General features: G+C 42.0%; 1 protein-coding gene across 3 annotated transcripts in view; it reads right to left on the bottom strand.

Annotated features, from left to right (window-relative positions):
• Window positions 1–1,581: 1,581 nt before the first annotated feature.
• LOC139267267 (ras GTPase-activating protein 1-like) overlaps window positions 1,582–19,000 on the bottom strand; it is a 237,031-nt gene continuing 219,612 nt past the window's right edge. Inside the window, exons 23-25 of one of the 3 annotated variants that reach the window (XM_070885309.1) lie at window positions 17,870–17,947; window positions 9,723–9,857; window positions 1,583–2,537 (exon numbers count right to left, since the gene is read on the bottom strand). In XM_070885309.1, coding sequence (XP_070741410.1) covers window positions 2,460–2,537; window positions 9,723–9,857; window positions 17,870–17,947 — 291 coding nt within the window. In that variant the 3' untranslated portion in view covers window positions 1,583–2,459. Of the gene's footprint in view, window positions 2,538–9,722; window positions 9,858–17,869; window positions 17,948–19,000 lie in introns of all 3 variants that reach the window. The other 2 variants (XM_070885318.1, XM_070885326.1) reach the window with 2 other exon arrangements.

Raw genomic sequence — 19,000 nt, forward strand, 5'->3', positions numbered from 1 at the left:
ACCACCTTCAAGACCTTTTGATCAAGCTTTTGGTCACTCCTCCTTTATCTCGGTGTCTATTTTCTCTCATGCCTCTGAAGCGCTTTGACATTTTCAATAAAGGGATTACACACACACAACTTGTGAACATTTCCTGTGGGGATTTGTTAAAATGTCACTTAGCTGTTACACTTACCTGTAATACTTGTCACTCAACTAGGTGGCACTTCCATGGAAATTCATATTTAAAGAGCACTGAGCTGTAATGATTACCTGTCAGGCCACGGAGTCACTCACTATTTTATGAAAAAAATCCATGTTTTTCCTTATTAACTAAAATTTCTAATGTCTGAAATAAGGTTTTAAACAAAATAAAACCTTAAAGAAATACCCAAAGGCCTCAGCTTCTAAAAATATGGGCTTGGACTTGATATTTTTGTTCTCTGCTCTGACTGTTGGCTGAATGCAGATTGTGCATTCTGAGCATTTGCAGTGTACTCAATTTCCCAGGTGCATCAATTTCCCTGCTGGGATATTTATCCTTAGCTTCCAGCAATTGCTGCTCAGGATGATTTGAAGAAACCTAGAGGGAAAAATTCAAAAGTTTCATTCAGATGAAGTATATATTGACCTTTTTTTTTCAAAAAAAAAGGAGGGTGTTTATGAGTCGAGAGAAACATTTCAGACTACGGATTAGATACTAGTTGTAGCTTTTGTGTGTTGAATTTAAACAGAATGCATATAATTATCAGGTGAGTTTTGATGATTGTTACAAAATTTAAATCATTCTAATTACTGAATGAGAGCAGGGAGAGTGAGAGAAATAAAAGGGAAAAGACACAAAGAAAGAAAAAGGCAGAGAGGAAAAAAAGACCTGCACCCTAATTAGAATTTTGTTTTAAAATTGAAATACAGAGGCAAATGGATAGAAGGGGATGGAAACAGGCTGAGGGCAAAGGGGCCCCTGGAGTTACAATTTTATTGATTACGAATAGCAGGAAGGTGAAGAGGTAATGTGAGCGTAGTGTGTGGGAAGCATGAGTTATCGAGAAGTGGATGGGCAGGGAGCCACTGATGGCCATATTTTCTCTGCTCTTCACTGGACAATGCAGCCTTTAGCCATTTGCGGCTACTTCCTCTGCCACATCACCCACCCAACCAAAAAGGGAGAGAGATAACAGAAAATGGCAAAGAAAAGCAAAAAGGATAGGGAGAGAAATGAAGGAGAGAGAGATAGAGAGTGAGAGAAACAGTAATACAAAGAAAAGGAAGATAAACCATATTCTCCAACTTACTGTGTGCAGTGCCACGGGAAATCCATTAGTCTACTGTAAAAACCACAAAACCCAATAGCTTTACTTGCTTGGCTACATCAGAACCAAAAAGTTGAAATGGAAACCTTTCATGTCTATACACAGAATTAAATCTGAAAGCTAAATAATTATATTTACACATTTAATATCTATATTCACATCACGCAATTCATCATAATTTACTATTTTCCTTCCATGTAATGTTAAGACTGTTGTCTCTGAAGTCCAATTTCTTTAAAATAGATTGCTTGAATGGGTTTGAACTAATAGCGATTTCAACACTGCTCTTCATTTATTGAAACAAAAAGGCAAAGTAACAGGCTACTTTACAAAATGGTTTAATAAGTGCATGCATTTCCAATACAGTGATCAATAAATTTATTCAACTATTGAATTTGTTTACATTTGTAAACATTATACATACAAAGCTTTTGATTAAGTAACTTTAACAGAGAACTTTTTTCTCTTTGTTTTTGATGGAAGACTTAGCCAATCATACAGTGTAATTAAACTGTTCAAAATTAGTGGCACAACAAATGCTGTGATCTCTCTGCACATTCATTCTGTCACGCAATGAATGCTTCTGGCAGAATTCTTTTTTTTTTTAAAGAGTATAAAATAACCAGTCTTTAGCGAGGAATCTTGGTAGTTAAAGACATTTCCAAACTGTAAATATAACCCAAGATTAAAGATGTAAGCAATCTTAACCATAAAAGTAGTCAGTCAGAAATTACAGTATAAAATACTTTACAGCCCATACTCCAGTTATAACAAACAAAAGCAATTCAACTTGTTTCTTCATCTTGTCAGTTGACTGGCATTTCATACTGCATCTCTGGATAGATCCTAGGAACTTTGGCAACTTGAAATATTAAACACCTTAAATGTCATTACGTTTTGTGAAAGGTGACTGGTACATCAAGGCTCAGCGGCTAGTGATTTGTTCAGAGAAGAAAGTGCAAGAGGTGGCCTGCACAAATAGCTTACTAAGTTACTGGTGAAAATATCAACCAGCTGTTTTTGTGTTGCATAGTTCACACGATAGAGGGACTGTTGTACATAGGTGTTATTTCAGAAGTAACAAGAGAAAGTGAGATTGCAGTGAGTTACCCAATGATAACTTTGGGGCATGCTAATCCATGCAGAATTCTCTGGACAGGAAGGCTGCTACCTATTGGCTGCAGAATACTGGTTTCGTTTCTGCTGCAACAGTTCTGTAATGGCCAGAAGTTTTTTCAAAACATGCTGAAAAAGACAGACATCAGAAATGGCATCAGATAGTTACCAACATATTCTAGAAACTGTGCAACAGATTAAAGATGATACAATGTTAAGTTACTTATTGTAGGTACAGTCTCATTCCTTGAAGCCCAAGCATAAAATAAGAATTCCCTTAATGCCATGTGGATTGGGGAACAGGGGGAAAAACAACCTATCCATTAAAAATCATAGTCAAATGGTCCAATTTTAAAACAGAACTTAATTTCTCTGTAAATTGTAATACTAAAATAAGTCCCAATATATTGATTGATAACTAAGCTTCAAGATGTCGCATGAAAGTAGGAACTCTATAAAATATAATGACGCTCTCTGAGTTATTTCAGATCTAAAGATGAAGGGTTGGCTAGGAGGGAGTTTTATATGTGGAGTCTGAACTTTAATCAAAGAATGAGGACAGCTATACCTGAGCAAGCTCTAACCTTCTGGTAATTCCGGCCTCATGAGGAAGTAACAAAGTCATACGTTCCACAATACTAATTGGTTTAGTTTACAAAGGAAATAAATAACTAATTGGATCTGATGCCCTATTGACATATTAAGCAGATACCCTGTGCATCTTATTCACATGATACTTTCTTACAAAAGGAGAAACACAACTGATGGGCAAAATGGAAAAGGAGCAGCCCGGATAAAAAAGGATGGGATAAAGGCAGTAGAAAGGATCTTAGCTCCAAAAATCAAGTAGTAGAATCAGTTTGGGTGGAGCTAAGAAACAGCAAAGGGCAGAAAACATTGGTGGCAGTTGTTTATAGTCCCCCAAACAGTAGTGGTAATGTAGGGCACAGTATAAATCAGGAAATTAAAGGCGCATGTAACAAAGGTAATACAGTAATCAGGGGGACTTTAATCTACATATAGACATGGCAAACCAAATTTGCAGTAGTAGTGCGGAGGACGAGTTCATGGATAGTTTTCTAGATCAGTATGTTGAAGAACCAACTAGGGAACAGTCTATTTTAGATCTAGTATTGTGTAATGAGAAAGGGTTAATTAATAACCTTGTAGTAAAGGAACCTTTAGAGAAGAGTGACCATAATATGACAGAATTTTATGTAGTTTGAAAATGACTTGGTTAAATCCAAAACTAGGGTCTTAAATCTAAACAAAGCAAACCGCATAGTATGAGGGGCGAGTTGGCTAAGGTAGATTGGGAAACTACATTAAAAGGTATGGCGGTACACAAGCAATAGATAGCATTTAAAGAATTAATACATAATTTACGACAAATCTACATTCCTTTAAGGCACAAAAACCCCACAGGAAAAGTGGTCCAACCGTGGCTTACAAGAGAAATTGAAAATAGTATTAGATATAAGAAAGAGGCTTATAATGTTAAAGAGATTAGTAAGTCTGAGGATTGGGAGGATTTTAGAATTCAGCAAAGGAAGAGCAAGAAATTGATGAGAACGGGAAAATAGAATGTGAGATTAAACTAGAAAGACATAAAAACTGTAAAAGCTTCTATAGGAATGTAAAATGAGTTTTAAACGAGTTTCCAGCCACATATCCATGGCATAACTAAAACCACATTTTTCCACCTCTAACATTGCTCGCCTCTGCCCTGCCTCAGCTCCTCTGCTCCTGAAACCTTCATTCATGCCTTTGTTACCTCTAGACTTGACTACTCCAACTCACTTCTGGCCAGCCTTCCACATTCCACACTACGTAAACTTGAAGTCATCCAAAACTCAGCAGTCCGTGTACTAACCCGTACCAAGTCAAGATTACCCATCACCCCTGTTTTCTGACTTACATTGGCTCCCAGTTAAACAATGCCTCGATTTCAAAATTCTCATCCTTGTTTACAAATCACTCCATGGACATGACCCTCCCTATCTCTAATCTTTTTCAGCCTCACAATCTCACAAGATGTCTGCGTTCTTCAAATTCTGGCCTCTTGAACATCCCTTATTATAACTTCTCAATCATCGGTGGATGTGCCTTCAGCTGCCTGGGCCCCAAGCTCTGGAACTCCCTTCCTAAACCTCTAGGCTCTCTACCTCTCTTTCCTCCTTTAAGACGCTCGATCAAACAAGCTTTTGATCACCTGCCTTAATTTCTTCTGTGGCAAGGTGTCAAATTTATCTATTTGTCTGTAACACTGTTGTGAAGCACCTTGGGATGTTTTACTATGTTAAAGGTGTTATATAAATACAAGTTATTATTATTAAAAAGGAAAAGATTAGTGAAAGTAAATGAGAGTCCCTTACAGGCTGAGGCATGAGAAATTATAATGGGGAATAAGGAAATGGCAGAGAAATTAAATACTTCACAGATGATGATGCAAAAAACTTGCCAGAAATCGTGGAGAACCTGGGGTCTAGCAAGAATGAGGAACTGAAAGAAATTGGAATTAGTAAAAAAAAAAAAAGTACTGGAGAAATTAGTGGCAGTGAAAGCCAATAAATCCCCTGGACCTGATGGTTTACATCCTAGGGTTTTGAAATAGTGAATGCACTGGTTGTCATCTTCCAAAATTCCATAGATTCTAGAACGGTTCCTGCGGATTGGAAGATAGCAAATGTGACCCCGCTATTTAAGAAAAGAGGGAGAGAGAAAACGGGGAACCACAGACCAGTTAGCCTGACATTAGTAGTAGGGAAAATGCCAGAATCTATTATTAAGGACATGGTATCAGGACATTTAGAAAATAATAATAGGATTGGGCAGAGTCAACACGTATTTATGAAAGAGAAATCGTGTTTTTTTAAGGTTATAACTGGCGGAATCGATAAGGGGGAACCAGTGGATGTGGCGTTTTTGGATTTTCAGAAGGCATTTGATAAGGTGCCACACAAAAGGTTATTAAACAAAATTAGGGCTGATTAGATTGGGGGTAATATACTAGCATAGATTGAGGATTGGTTAATGAACAGAAAACAGAGAGTAGGAATAAACTGGTCATTTTCAGGTTGGCAGGCTGTAATTAGTGGGGTACCGCAAGGATCGGTGCTCAGGCCTCAGCTATTCACAATATATATATCAATGATTAGCATCAGGGGACCAAATGTAATATATCCAAGTTTGCTGATGCTGCAAAGCTAGGTGGGAATGCAAGTTGTGAGAAGGATGCAAAGAGGCTTCAAGGGGATATAGACAGGCTAAGTGAGTGGGCAAGAACATGGCAAATGGAATATACAGAAAATGGAATGTACAGAAAATAGAAAAGCAGAATTTTTTTTTAAATGGAGAGATTGGGTGTTGAGTCCCGAGTATCCTTGTACATGAATCACAAAGTTAATATGCAGGTACAGCAAACAATTAAGAAAGCAAATGGTATGTTGGCCTTTATTACAAGAGGATTTGAGTACAAGAGTAAAGACGTCTTTCTGCAATTATATAGGACCCTGGTGAGACCACACCTGTACAGTTTTGGTCTCCTTACCCAAGGAAGGATTATACTTACCATAGAGGGAGTGCAACAAAGGTTCACCAGACTGATTCCTGGGATGGGGGTATTGTCCTACGCGGAGAGATCGAGTAGACTAGGACTTTAGAGTTTTAGAAGAATGAGAGGTGATCTCATTCAAACATACAACATTCTTACAGGGCTTGACAGGGTAGATGCAGTGAAGATGTTTCCCCTTGCTAGGGAGTCTAGAACCAGGGGTCACAGTCTCAGAATAAGGCGTTGGCCATTTTAGACTGAGATGAGGAGAAATTTCTTCGCTCAGAGGGTGGTGAATTTTTGGGATTTTCTATCCCAGAAGGCTAGGGAGGCTCAGTTGTTGACAGAGATTGATAGATTTTTTGATATTAAGGAAATCAAGGGATATGGGAATAGTGCAGGTAAGTGGAGTTGAGGTGGAAGATCAGCCATGATCTTGCTCAAAGCAGAGCACGTCGAGGTGCCAAATAGCCTACTCCTACTCCTATTTCTTATGTTCTTATGGATAAACTTTGGCACAATGGTCTCAGAGATAAATGAATCAATTTGGGGTTTAAAAAACCCAAAACTGGTTTAGGATTAGAGTGCTGCCATTTGTCAAACAAAAGATGGTGGAGTTCACTATTCAGGCATGAAATTTACTGACTTTACTTGCTAATATGGAGTCAGTACAGTGATTGTTCTATATGGTTAACATGGTAATATTCCAGGAATTGGCTGAAACAATCTCACTAGCTGTTAAAAATTCAGTTCAAGTCCCATGTCAGAACAAACTGACAAAAGAGGAACACTATTCAGACCAGTTTAGAAATGCAGCATAAGCTGCTCCCCTCCCATTCTACCCACCAAAGGAGAGTGAAAAGCAGAGACATGTCCATTGATCATTCTTGGTAGAGAAACATCGAAAGATCATTGAAGTCAGCTTTAATTATAGATTTTAAAACACTGATTTATTCAGATGTTTTTCACATTTAAATTTGTGCATTAAAAAGTGGGAGCAAATGATTGAAAAAATAATGAACTTGAAAAAACCTGGGTAAATTTGGAGAATATCAGATTTTATTTGGAACATTACCAGAAGTCAAAACAATCAGATCTCTCTCTCATGCTGAACTGACCTAAAGACTTCACTCCCTTAACAGAATTTGGCACTGAAAATTATGACCCAAGATGCATACACATCACTTATGTATGTGCAGCATGTACATCATTAAAACTGCATGGGCCCAGGCTCCGTTCGTGTGTGTGCGTGTGTACTAGGCCCATGTAGCGAAACCTGATCTCCAATCATCTTGGATTCCTTGCCATTGGACCAAGACCTTGCTCTGCCAAGCCTGTGTGGTAGCAACGGCCAACCCACGTTAAAAGAAGTCACGCAGTCATCTTCCACACTTTAAAAATAAAGTTCGAGACCTGGAACGTCAGTATCCTCATGGACCACCCCAACAACGACAGACCGGAACGCCATACTGCTATCATTGTCCGGGAACTCAAGACGATTCGACATAGACATCGCCACCCTAAGCGAGATTCGGCAGGCAGTGGTCCTACCCCACTGAGGGCCAAGAGCGGAGAGGTACTCATCAAGGACAGAGAGGTTGTCAGTGCCCGCTGGAAGGAGCACTTCGAAGATCTCAACCAAGACTCTGTCTTCGATGGGAGTGTCTTCGACTCCATCCCGCTGCATGCTACCCGCCACCACCTCAGCACATCTCCAGGTTGATGTTGAAAAGGTCATTCGACAACTGAAGAACAAGGAGATCTCAGGAGCAGATGGAAAGCATGGCAGAGAAGCACTATTGGCGCAAATTCATGAACTCAGTTCTCTTATTTGGAAGGAGGAGAGCATACCGGGGGATCTCAGAGACGCTGTAATCGTGACCATTTTCAAGAAAGGTAACAAGTCGGATTGTGGTAATTACAGAGGAGTTTCCCTGCTGTCTGCCACAGGGAAAGTCATTGCAAGTATCCTCAATCGCCTTCTCCCAGTAGCTGAAGAGCTCCTTCCAGAGTCGCAATGTGGATTCTGCCCACTAAGGGGCACAATGGACATGATCTTCACCGCGTGTCAAATTCAAGAAAAATGGAGAGAGCAGCACCAGCCTCTGTACGTGGCCTTCTTTGACCTCACAAAGGCCTTCGACACTGTCAACCGAGAGGGATTATGGAGTATGCTCCTCAAATTCGGCTTCCCTCAAAAAGGTTAGTCATGATCCTCTGCCTGCTTCCACCACAGACCCAATACATGTGCGGGCCAGGGTTCAGTCACCTCCAGTCCAGATCCAAGGTCGTCCCGTCCTCTGTCATTGAATTACAGTATGCAGATGACGCTTACGTTTGCGTACACTCGGGAGATCGAACTCCAAACCATAGTTAACACCCTCACCGAAGCGTACGAGAGTATGGACCTTGCACTAAACATCCGTAAGACAAAGGTTCTCTACCAACCTGCCCCCGCCACAAAGTACTGCCCCCCGATTATCAAGTTCCATGACGAGGCCTTGGACCACGTGGACCTTTTTTCATTCCTCGGGAGCCTACCGTCAACAAGAGCAGACATCGATGACGACTGCCTTCAGTCGCCTGAGGAAGAGGGTGTTTGAAGACCAGGATCTCAAACCCGGCACCAAGCTCATGGTCTACAGAGCAGTAATGATACCCGTCCTGCTTCAGAGACATGGACAATGTACAACAGGCACCTCAAAGAACTGGAGAAGTACCACCAACGCTACCTCCGCAAGATCCTGCAAATCCATTGGGAGGATAGATGCACCAATGTCAGTGTTCTCGCTCAAGCCAACGCCCCAGCATTGACCACGCTCGATCAGCTCCAATGAACGGGCCACATCGTCCACATGCCCGATATTAGACTCCCAAAACAAGTGCTCTATTCAGAGCTCCGACATGGCAAGCGAGCCCCTGGTGGGCAGAGGAAACACTTCAAGGACACCCTCAAAGCCTCCTTGAAAAAGTGCAACATCCCCACTGACACCTGGGAATCCCTGGCCCAAGACTGCTCAAAATGGAGGAGAAGCATCCGGGAGCAAGTCATCCTCGACTCCAAGGGACTGCCTAAGAAGAAGCACGATGCGTACACGTATTGGGAGCCGCAAAGACTCCCAATTTGGGACCTTTCAGGCTTGAATTCGGGTGGAATCAGATTTTACTGATCCATCAACCTGAAAAATGCAGGAATTAATGGTAGAAATTGGTAAAATCTAATTTTGATTATCCCAAGGATAGGAATAGCCCTTGAAAGCAGAAAAAACCGCAGTCAAAGAATCCAAAAAATGGTCCGCATTATGCCATTCTTCATGCGCGAGTCCAGATAGCGATTTTAGGCAGTTTATTTGGTTGTGGAAGGCACTTCCAGCTGAAGTGCTTCATCCAACATCCTTAAATGTACACTTTCCAGGCATATGTATCAGATAACAATCATGAGTGGGGAACTGTGAATTTGTGTAGGCCAGAGGTTGAACATGGAGCCTCTGGTCTATATGGTTTATTAACCTACTGCACGATAACTTTATTCTAGCTTGCAATATTTTGGGGAGTATCTGTGATCAATTCATTTGGCTTAGATGAATTACCAGTTAACCTACAAGACCAGGGGGCTTCAACAATTATGCCTCAATTTGTATTAATTCAGTTCCCTAGCACCACTGATCACAACTCTTCCCACTCTTGCAACCAAAGATGCAAATCAGAATTCTTGGTATATTTCAATTTTAAAGAAGCATCTGGACAAAAACACAAGTTACCTGCTGGACTCCCCGCTCATTACTTAGCGTGCGAAGTTCATCCGAATGTGCTGCACAAACTTCATGCAAAGCTGCCAGGTCACGAGACAAGTCAGTCCTAAAGTGCTCTGTAGTGTCAGGAAGCTCTGGGACATTCTAAAGACAAAAATAAAATACCTCATTTAAGAAAAAACAGATACAGTAATTTGTTCTTTAAACAGAAATGGAATCCAAGCTAGTGCCAACATCAGTAGCGAGCCTTTCAAGAGTGCATCAGTTCTTTCCTAAGGAAAAGCTAATGAATATGTTGTGATGTCTGCATATTGATAGAAATAGATCCATTTAAAAGGGGACAAAATAATTCAGTGTGGAGCATCCTATAATCAGAAAATGAAGACAACTATACTATCAGGATTCTGTATTTTAGCTACAGTATTTATCATTTTTTGCATGCAGTTCAACCCTCACATACAATAGGAATAGATAGTGAATTAAACTAGGATGGTTTTGATATAGGTGATCCGAACTATGGTCTTTAACAAAGGAGAAAACTCACATCTTTGAAATATTAATCTAGTTTTTTTTTTAAAAAAGGGAAAAAATAATCTTGCAAATAGTTAAGATTATTAACACAAAGTGTGTGAGACAGATAAAACAATGAACACTACTTTTTCCTGGTGTGCTGACAACTGCTATCGATGAAAGAATTACAAGAAATAAGGTGAACTTGGAAAATATATGGCACAAGGAGAAATGTATAATCAATATGCATTAACGTTTCTAAAGGACAGTGTCCCCAAACCTCAGTTTGAATGATGGCCTATTCATTTGTATGAAGAAGTTGAACAAATTATAAAGAATCTTTGTAATTACCTACTGCAAATATGTTCTTTATTTTTTGAATGAACTTCAACTTTCATATACAAATTGGATATTGTAATCATTCCATGGGAAAAACATACTTGAGGACACCGTCCTCCTCAGAAATTGCAACCCTGCGGTCAAATAATCTTCCCCCACTTTGCTGGATGCATGAACTTATTCTTGACAGACACCTGAAGGAACAGCAAAAGGTAGTAACATATGTAGACTAGTTCCTAGCCACTACAAGTTAGAAAGAGAAAGAGAAAGGGGTGAGCTGGGAGGAAACGTTATATCTAGGAAATGAGCATAAACTAAATTAGGTAACTCAGAATTTGTGATCCTCATTCAATTCTTACATACAATATCAAAATCACTCCTTTATAAAAAAAATTAAGAGGATCTATATCTTCAAGCCAGCTTGAATTACAGTAATCCTGAAGTCTTCATCTTCCTATGCTGTTTAAGTCAACACAATAATGCTGAACTGAAAGCATGTTTCTGTTAGAGGTAAAATGAACAATTATGCAGAATGATTAAATCATTATTATGTAATTAATAAAACTTTAGCATTGTGATTTTTGAATTAAGTGAAATGTATAATGTTATTTTGACAAAACAATTGAATGAGGCTGGGGAACCGCCCTATCTTCATGCCAAACAAGATAGTAATACAAAGCAGGATAACAAGATCAGCAGGGAAAAAACAGATACAGGAACAAAGGCCAACAAATACAAGAAGTAGGCCATTCAACTGCTTGAGCCTGTTCTGCCATTTAATTTGATCATCTTCATCCAACCACAGGACCTCAGACTTCAAATTTAAACTTGCATGTAAATTTTGCCCGCTGAGCTTTTCTTCTCTTGGCCCCTTCTCTCCTGTCTCCTCCCCTTCCCATCACCCAGTCATGACACTTTTCACTTCTCAGGTACCAAATCCCTACCCCAAGTCATTCCTACTCCTCTGCCTTGCTACTCCTGACACATCCTAGGCTTGAAAAAGCCTATGGCTACCCTCTATGCCTCTCTTGGCATTCTCAAAGCACCCAACAAGGCACCTATTGTATCTGTCTCCTTACAGGCAGCAATCCCAACTACCTTTCTTGGTGACCATTCTACCCATTGCGCACACTGGGGACTAACCTTGTCAACATCCTTTTTGTCTGTTCACCCCACCCATCACTACCACCTTAGATTCTGCCAGCCACTCTATTCCATCCAGAATCTGTGCTCACTCAGGAACAATGCAATCTAAGACTCCATTATGGATAATTGCATCGACATCCTGGATTCAACATATGGGGGTAATACCTTGCCCAAAATTTAAATTTCCCTGTCCAGCTATACTTTGCACCATGGTGGGGGTGTCACCCTGATTACTAAATCACACCACAGTTTCTTCCCCAACTCCTCTGGTAACTTCGACATCTCAGAGAATCTACCCTACTCGCCTTTCCTCCAAAATGATGTAATTGGCATCACGGAAACATGGCTCCAGGGTGACCAAGGCTGGGAACTCAACATCCAGGGGTATTCAACATTTAGGTAGGATAGACAGAAAGGAAAAGGAGGTGGGGTGGCATTGCTGGTTAAAGAGGAAATTAATGCAATAGTAAGGAAGGACATTAGCTTGGATGATGTGGAATCTGTATGGGTGGAGCTATGGAATACTAAAGGGCAGAAAACACTAGTGGGAGTTGTGTACAGACCACCAAACAATAGTAATGAGGATGGGGACAGCATCAAACAAGAAATTAGGGATGCGTGCAATAAAGGTACAGCAGTTATCATGGGCGACTTTAATCTACATATTGACTAGGCTAACCAAACTGGTAGCAATGTGGTGGAGAAGGATTTCCTGGAGTGTATTAGAGATGGTTTTTTTAGACCAATATGTCGAGGAACCAACTAGAGGGCTGGCCATCCTAGACTGGGTGATGTGTAATGAGAAAGGACTAATTAACAATCTTGTTGTGCGAGGCCCCTTGGGGAAGAGTGACCATAATATGGTAGAATTCTTTATTAAGATGGAGAATGACACAGTTAATTCAGAGACGAGGGTCCTGAACTTGGGGAAAGGTAATTTCGATGGTATGAGACATGAATTGGTTAGAATAGACTGGCGAGTGATACTTAAAGGGTTGACGGTGGATAGGCAATGGCAAACATTTAAAGATCACATGGATGAACTTCAACAATTGTACATCCCTATCTGGAGTAAAAATAAAACGGGGAAGGTGGCTCAACCGTGGCTAACAAGGGAAATTAAGGAGTGTGTTAAATCCAAGGAAGATGCATATAAATTGGCCAGAAAAAGCAGCAAACCTGAGGACTGGGAGAAATTTGTAATACAGCAGAGGAGGACAAAAGGTTTAATTAGGAGGGAGAAAATAGAGTATGAGAGGAAGCTTGCTGGGAACATAAAAACTGACTGCAAAAGCTTCTATGGATATGTGAAGAGAAAAAGATTAGTGAAAACAAACATAGGTCCCTTGCAGTCAGATTCAGGTGAATTTATAATGGGGAACAAAGAAATGGCAGACCAGTTAAACAAATACTTTGGTTCTGTTTTCACGAAGGAAGACACAAATAACCTTCCGGAAATACTAGGGGACCGAGAGTCTCGTGAGGAGGAACTGAAGGATATCCTTATAAAGCGGGAAATTGTGTTAGGGAAATTGATGGGATTGAAGGCTGATAAATCACCGGGGCTTAATAGTCTGCATCCCAGAGTACTTAAGGAAGTGGCCATAGAAATAGTGGATGCATTGGTGATGATTTTCCAACAGTCTATCGACTCTGGATCAGTTCCTATGGACTGGAGGGTAGCTAATGTAACACCACTGTTTAAAAAAGGAGGGAGAGAGAAAACGGGTAATTATAGACCGGTTAGCCTGACATAAGTAGTGGGAAAAATGTTGGAATCAATTATTAAAGATGAAATAGCAGCGCATTTGGAAAGCAGTGACAGGATCGGTCCAAGTCAGCATGGATTTATGAAAGGGAAATCATGCTCGATAAATCTTCTAGAATTTTTTGAGGATGTAACTCGTAGAGTGGACAAGGGAGTATCAGTGGATGTGGCGTATTTGGACTTTCAAAAGACTTTTGACAAGGTCCCACACAAGAGATTGGTGTGCAAAATCAAAGCACATGCTATTGGGGGTAATGTACTGACGTGGATAGAGAACTGGTTGACAGACAGGAAGCAGAGAGTCGGGATAAACGGGTCCTTTTCAGAATGGCAGGCAGTGACTAGTGGAGTGCCGCAGGGCTCAGTGCTGGGACCCCACCTCTTTACAATATACATTAATGATTTAGATGAAGGAATTGAATGTAATATCTCCAGGTTTGCAGATGACACTAAACTGAGTGGCGGTGTGAGCTGTGAGGAGGACGTTAAAAGGCTGCAGGGTGACTTGGACAGGTTAGGTGAGTGGCAAATGCATGGCAGATGCAGTATAATGTGGATAAATGCACTTTGGGGACAAAAACACAAAGGCAGAATATTATCTGAATGGCGGCAGATTAGGAAAGGTGGAGGTGCAACAAGACCTGGGTGTCATGGTTCATCAGTCATTGAAAGTTGGCATACAGGTACAGCAGGCTGTGAAGGCAGCAAATGGTATGTTGGCCTTCATAGCTAGGGGATTTGAGTATAGGAGCAGGGAGGTCTTACTGCAGTTGTACAGGGCATGGTGAGGCCTCACCTGGAATATTGTGTTCAGTTTTGGTCTCCTAATCTGAGGAAGGACATTCTTGCTATTGAGGGAGTACAGCGAAGGTTCACCAGACTGATTCCTGGGATGGCGGGACTGACATATGAGAAGAGACTGGATCAACTGGACCTTTACACACTGGAGTTTAGAAGAATGAGAGGGGATCGCATAGAAACTTACAAGATTCTGACGGGACTGGACAGGTTAGATGCGGGAAGAATGTTCCCGATGTTGGGGAAGTCCAGAACCAGGGGACACAGTCTAAGGATAAGGGTAAGGCCATTTAGGACTGAGATGAGGAGAAACTTCCTCACTCAGAGAGTTGTTAACCTGTGGAATTCCCTACCGCAGAGATTTGTTGATGCCAGTACATTGGATATATTCAAGAGGGAGTTAGATATGGCCCTTATGGCTAAAGGGATCAAGGGGTATGGAGAGAAAGCAGGAAAGGGGTACTGAGGGAATGATCAGCCATGATCTTATTGAATGGTGGTGCAGGCTCGAAGGGCCGAATGGCCTACTCCTGCATCTATTTTCTATGTTTCTTTGCAAAATCCTTGTTTAACATTTCACCTTTCAAGCCCCACCCCGAGTTTCTTACTCAGATATCCTCATTCAGCCTCTAGATTGAAATTAGAGGAGTCACTCAATATCCAGTTCAGCATCTCTTTTTGCCTTCTCTTCTTGGAATTCACTACCCTCTTACCCTCCTTAAACCTATGCTTCCATATAAACTCCTCTACCCACATTCACAGCCACCGCTCTATCTGGTCAACTCTTGTGGCGTCTCTATTCCCATTGTCTCATGGCCACAAACACTTTCTTGCATCTGTCACCGCAAACATGCCCTACCCCTTTCCAACCTCATTTTCTTCTGTGTCCACTACTGGAATAAACTCTCCTTTATGTCACTTACATCTGTACTTTCAAACACCCAACTGCAGAGTCTTGTGTTCTTCATTTGCCACAATACTTCTGCAGCCGTCAGCCTGCTTAACCACCCTCTCACCTCCACCGTTGATGCCTTTGACACCAGGGATTAAGCTTTCCTATCCTCGACTTTCCCCCTGGTATGATCCCCTATCTTTCCCCCTCAAGTTCAAGGGGTCCAGACTTGAAGGTATTGGTTTAGCCATCTATCATGAGAATTGACTGAACCACATGATTTCTCAGGCCTCAAATCGCCTCTGCCTAAACCACGCACCACTCATGTATCATTCTACCAATAGCCTCCTTAAACCTCTCTCCTTTGCCACCTCCACCCTCTGCTCCAATAAGTGTGAGGAGCTCATGGATTTCTTTATCAAGATTGAGCCCTTCTGTTCAGTTGCCTCCCCCCTGCCCAATCAAGCCAAGCCTCCACCCAGGCTCCCGCCCCCCATCCTAGTCCTGAACCCACCCTTTGCTAGCATCTCTCCCATCATGCCCTCTTCGAGCTCAGCTTGTCCACAAGAACCACCTCCTGCTCACTTGATCCTATTCCCATTAAACTGATGACCCAACTTCTCTTCCGAGCCGCCATGCTAGCTGACATTTTAAATGGTTCCTTTTCTTCAGGTCCTGTCCTCTTCCCTTTCAAAACCACCACCATTCTTAAAAAAAATCCTCAACTCTTTCAAACCATCACAACCCCCAATATACCTTTTCTCTTCAAAGTCCTTGAACTTGTTATCGCCTCGCAAATTTCTGCTCACCTTGTCCGCAACTCCCTATTTGAACCTTTCCAAGTTGGGCTTATGCCCACCACAGCCATAACCAGTGTCATAAATAAATTCCAACTGTGGCCATGATGCATTATCCCTCCTTGTCCTCCATAATCATGCAGCATTTGATACAGTCGACCATCATCATCATAGGCAGTCCCTCGGAATCGAGGAAGACTTGCTTCCACTCCTAAAGTGAGTCCTTTGGTGGCTGAACAGTCGATTGCGAGAGTCACAGACCCCGTCATAGATGGGACAGACATTCGTCGGGGGAAGGGGGTGGTGGGATTGATTTGCCGCACGCTCCTTCTGCTGCCTGTGCCTGACCTCTTCACGCTCGTGGCATTGAGATTCGAAGGGCCCTCCCGGATGCACTTTCTCCACTTGGGGCGGTCTTTGGCCAGGGACTCCCAGGTGTCAGTGGTGATGTCGCACTTTACCAGGGAGGCTTTGAGGAGGTTCTTGAAACGTTTCCGCTGCCCACCTTTGGCTCGTTTGCCATGAAGGAGTTCCGCATAGAGCAATTGCTTAGGGAGCCACATGTCTGGCATGCAAACTATGTGGCCTGCCCAGTGAAGCTGATCGAGTGTGGTCAGTGCTTCAATGCTGGGGATGTTAGCCTGGGCGAGGACACTGATGTTGGTGCGCCTGTCCTCCCAGGGGATTTGCAAGATCTTGCGGAGACATCGTTGGTGATATTTCTCCAGTGACGAGGTGTCTTCTGTACATTGTCCATGCCTCTGATCCATACAGGAGGGTGGGTATTACTACAGCCCTGCAGACCATGCGCTTGGTGGTAGATTTGAGGGCCTGGTCTTCGAACACTCTTTTCCTCAGGTGGCTAAAGGCTGCACTGGTGCACCACACCACCTTTCTCCAATGCCTCTCAACTGTTGTCATTTCAGATGGACTGCCCTCGCATGGTTCCACTCCTGGCACCCTTTAAAAAGTGCTTCTCTTCCCACCTGTTAACGCTAGTGTCCCCGAAGGTTCCATCCTTAGCCACCTGCCCCCGCTTTCTTTTCCTCATCTACTTACTGCCCTTTGGCAACATCACCTGTAGATATGGGGGTCAGCTTCCCCAAGCAAGCTGATGACATGCAGCTCTATCTGTCCACCAGCTCGCTTGACCCCTCCACTGCCTGTTATCAGCCACCTTGTCCAACATCCACTCTTCAATGAACAGCAGTTTCTTCCAGTTAAAATCTGTGAAGGTGAAAGCCATAATCTTCAGCCCTCATCATAAATTTTGTACCTTTGCCCTTCCCTGGCTATTGCATCAGGTTGAACCAGACCAAAGCTGTGTGGAGCTTCTGACACCAGATGCACTCTATCACAAAGACTGCCTACTTCCACCTCCCTAACAGCATCAACTTCCAATTTGACCTCATCCCATCTGCTGCTGAAACTCACATCCATGCCTAGTCACCTCCAGACTCAACTGTCTCAATGCTCTTCTGGACAGCCTTCCACCCTCTATCCTCCATAAACTTAGTTACTCATATCTTATTCCACACCAAGTTCAGCTCACCCACCACCCCTGTTCTCACTGTCCTATGTTGGATTCACTCCCTCAATACCTCAAATTTAAAATTCTCAAACTTGTGTTTAAATCCCATAATGCTTTTCCATCTCCCTCTCCTCCTTAAAACCCACCTATTTGCGTAAGATTTGGTCACACCTCCTAATATCTCCTCCTTTGGCTTGGTATAAGTTTTTCTATGTTAAATGCACCATTATAAATGCAAGTTGCTATTGTGGACCTTATTCATCAACTAACTTCAGAATAAAATTTAACAAAGTCACAATAAAAAATATATGGTGCAGAAATCCCAACTGCTGTCTTTAAGAGGGTTAATTTTTGGCCAACGCTAGATGCACTTACCCCCAATTCATCTAAGAACATAATCATTCGTTGTTTGTTGCTCTTGATGAATGGATTTACACCTTCCATGTAGGGCTCCTATAACAAAATATAGATCGTTTCCCCTTAGATACTGAATATTACACTGTTTGCAGAACATTACATACTCAAGTTGTATACTCACATTTAATCTAAATTACCCGAATCAATTCTGCTTATAATGTTATCTGGTGACAACTTATTTGATAATCGGCAAATGAAACAAGAATCATAGAAAAATTAAGGCACAGAAGGAGGTCATTCAGCCCATCGTGTCCGCGCCGATCGAAAAAGAGCTACCCAGCCTAATTCCACCTTCCAGCACTAGGTCCGTAGCCTTGTAGGTCACAGTACTTTAAGTGCACATCCAAGTACTTTTTTAATGTGATGAGGGTTTCTGCCTCTACCACCCTTCAGGCAGTGAGTTCTAGACCCCCCCACCACCCTCTGGGTGAAATTTTTTTCCCTCATCTCCCCACTACTTTAAATCTATGCCTCCTGGCTATTGACCCCTCTGCTAAGGGAAATAGGTCCTTTCTATCCACTCTACCTAGGCCTCTCATAATTTAATACACCTCATTTAAATCCCCCCTCAGCCTCCTCTGTTCCAAAGAAAACAACCCCAGCCTATCCAATTTTTCCTCATAGCTAAAATTTTCTAGTCCTGGCAACAACCTCGTAAATCTCCTCTGTACACTCTCTAGTGCTTTCCTGTAATGTGGTAACCAGACCTGTACGCAGTACTCAATCTGTGGCCTAACTAGTGTTGTATACATTTCTAACATAACTTTCTGGCTCTTATATTCCACGCCTCAGCTAATCGACCTCAGTTAACCACCTTATCGACCTGTCCTGCTAACTTTAGGAATCTGTGGACATACGCTCCAAAGTCCCTCTGTTCCTCAACACTTCTCAGCATCCTACCATTTATTGTGTATTCCCTTGCCTTTTTGCTCTTCCCCAAATGCATTACCTCACACTTCTCCAGATTGAACTTCATTTTCCACTTTCTACCCAACTGACCAGCCCATTGATATCTTCCTGCAGTCTAAAGCTTTCCTCCTCACTGTCAAACACACAGCCAAGTTTTGTATCATCTGCAAACTTTTTTAT

Source organism: Pristiophorus japonicus, chromosome 1, assembly GCF_044704955.1.
Source record: "Pristiophorus japonicus isolate sPriJap1 chromosome 1, sPriJap1.hap1, whole genome shotgun sequence".
Classification (NCBI taxonomy): Eukaryota; Metazoa; Chordata; class Chondrichthyes; family Pristiophoridae; genus Pristiophorus; species Pristiophorus japonicus.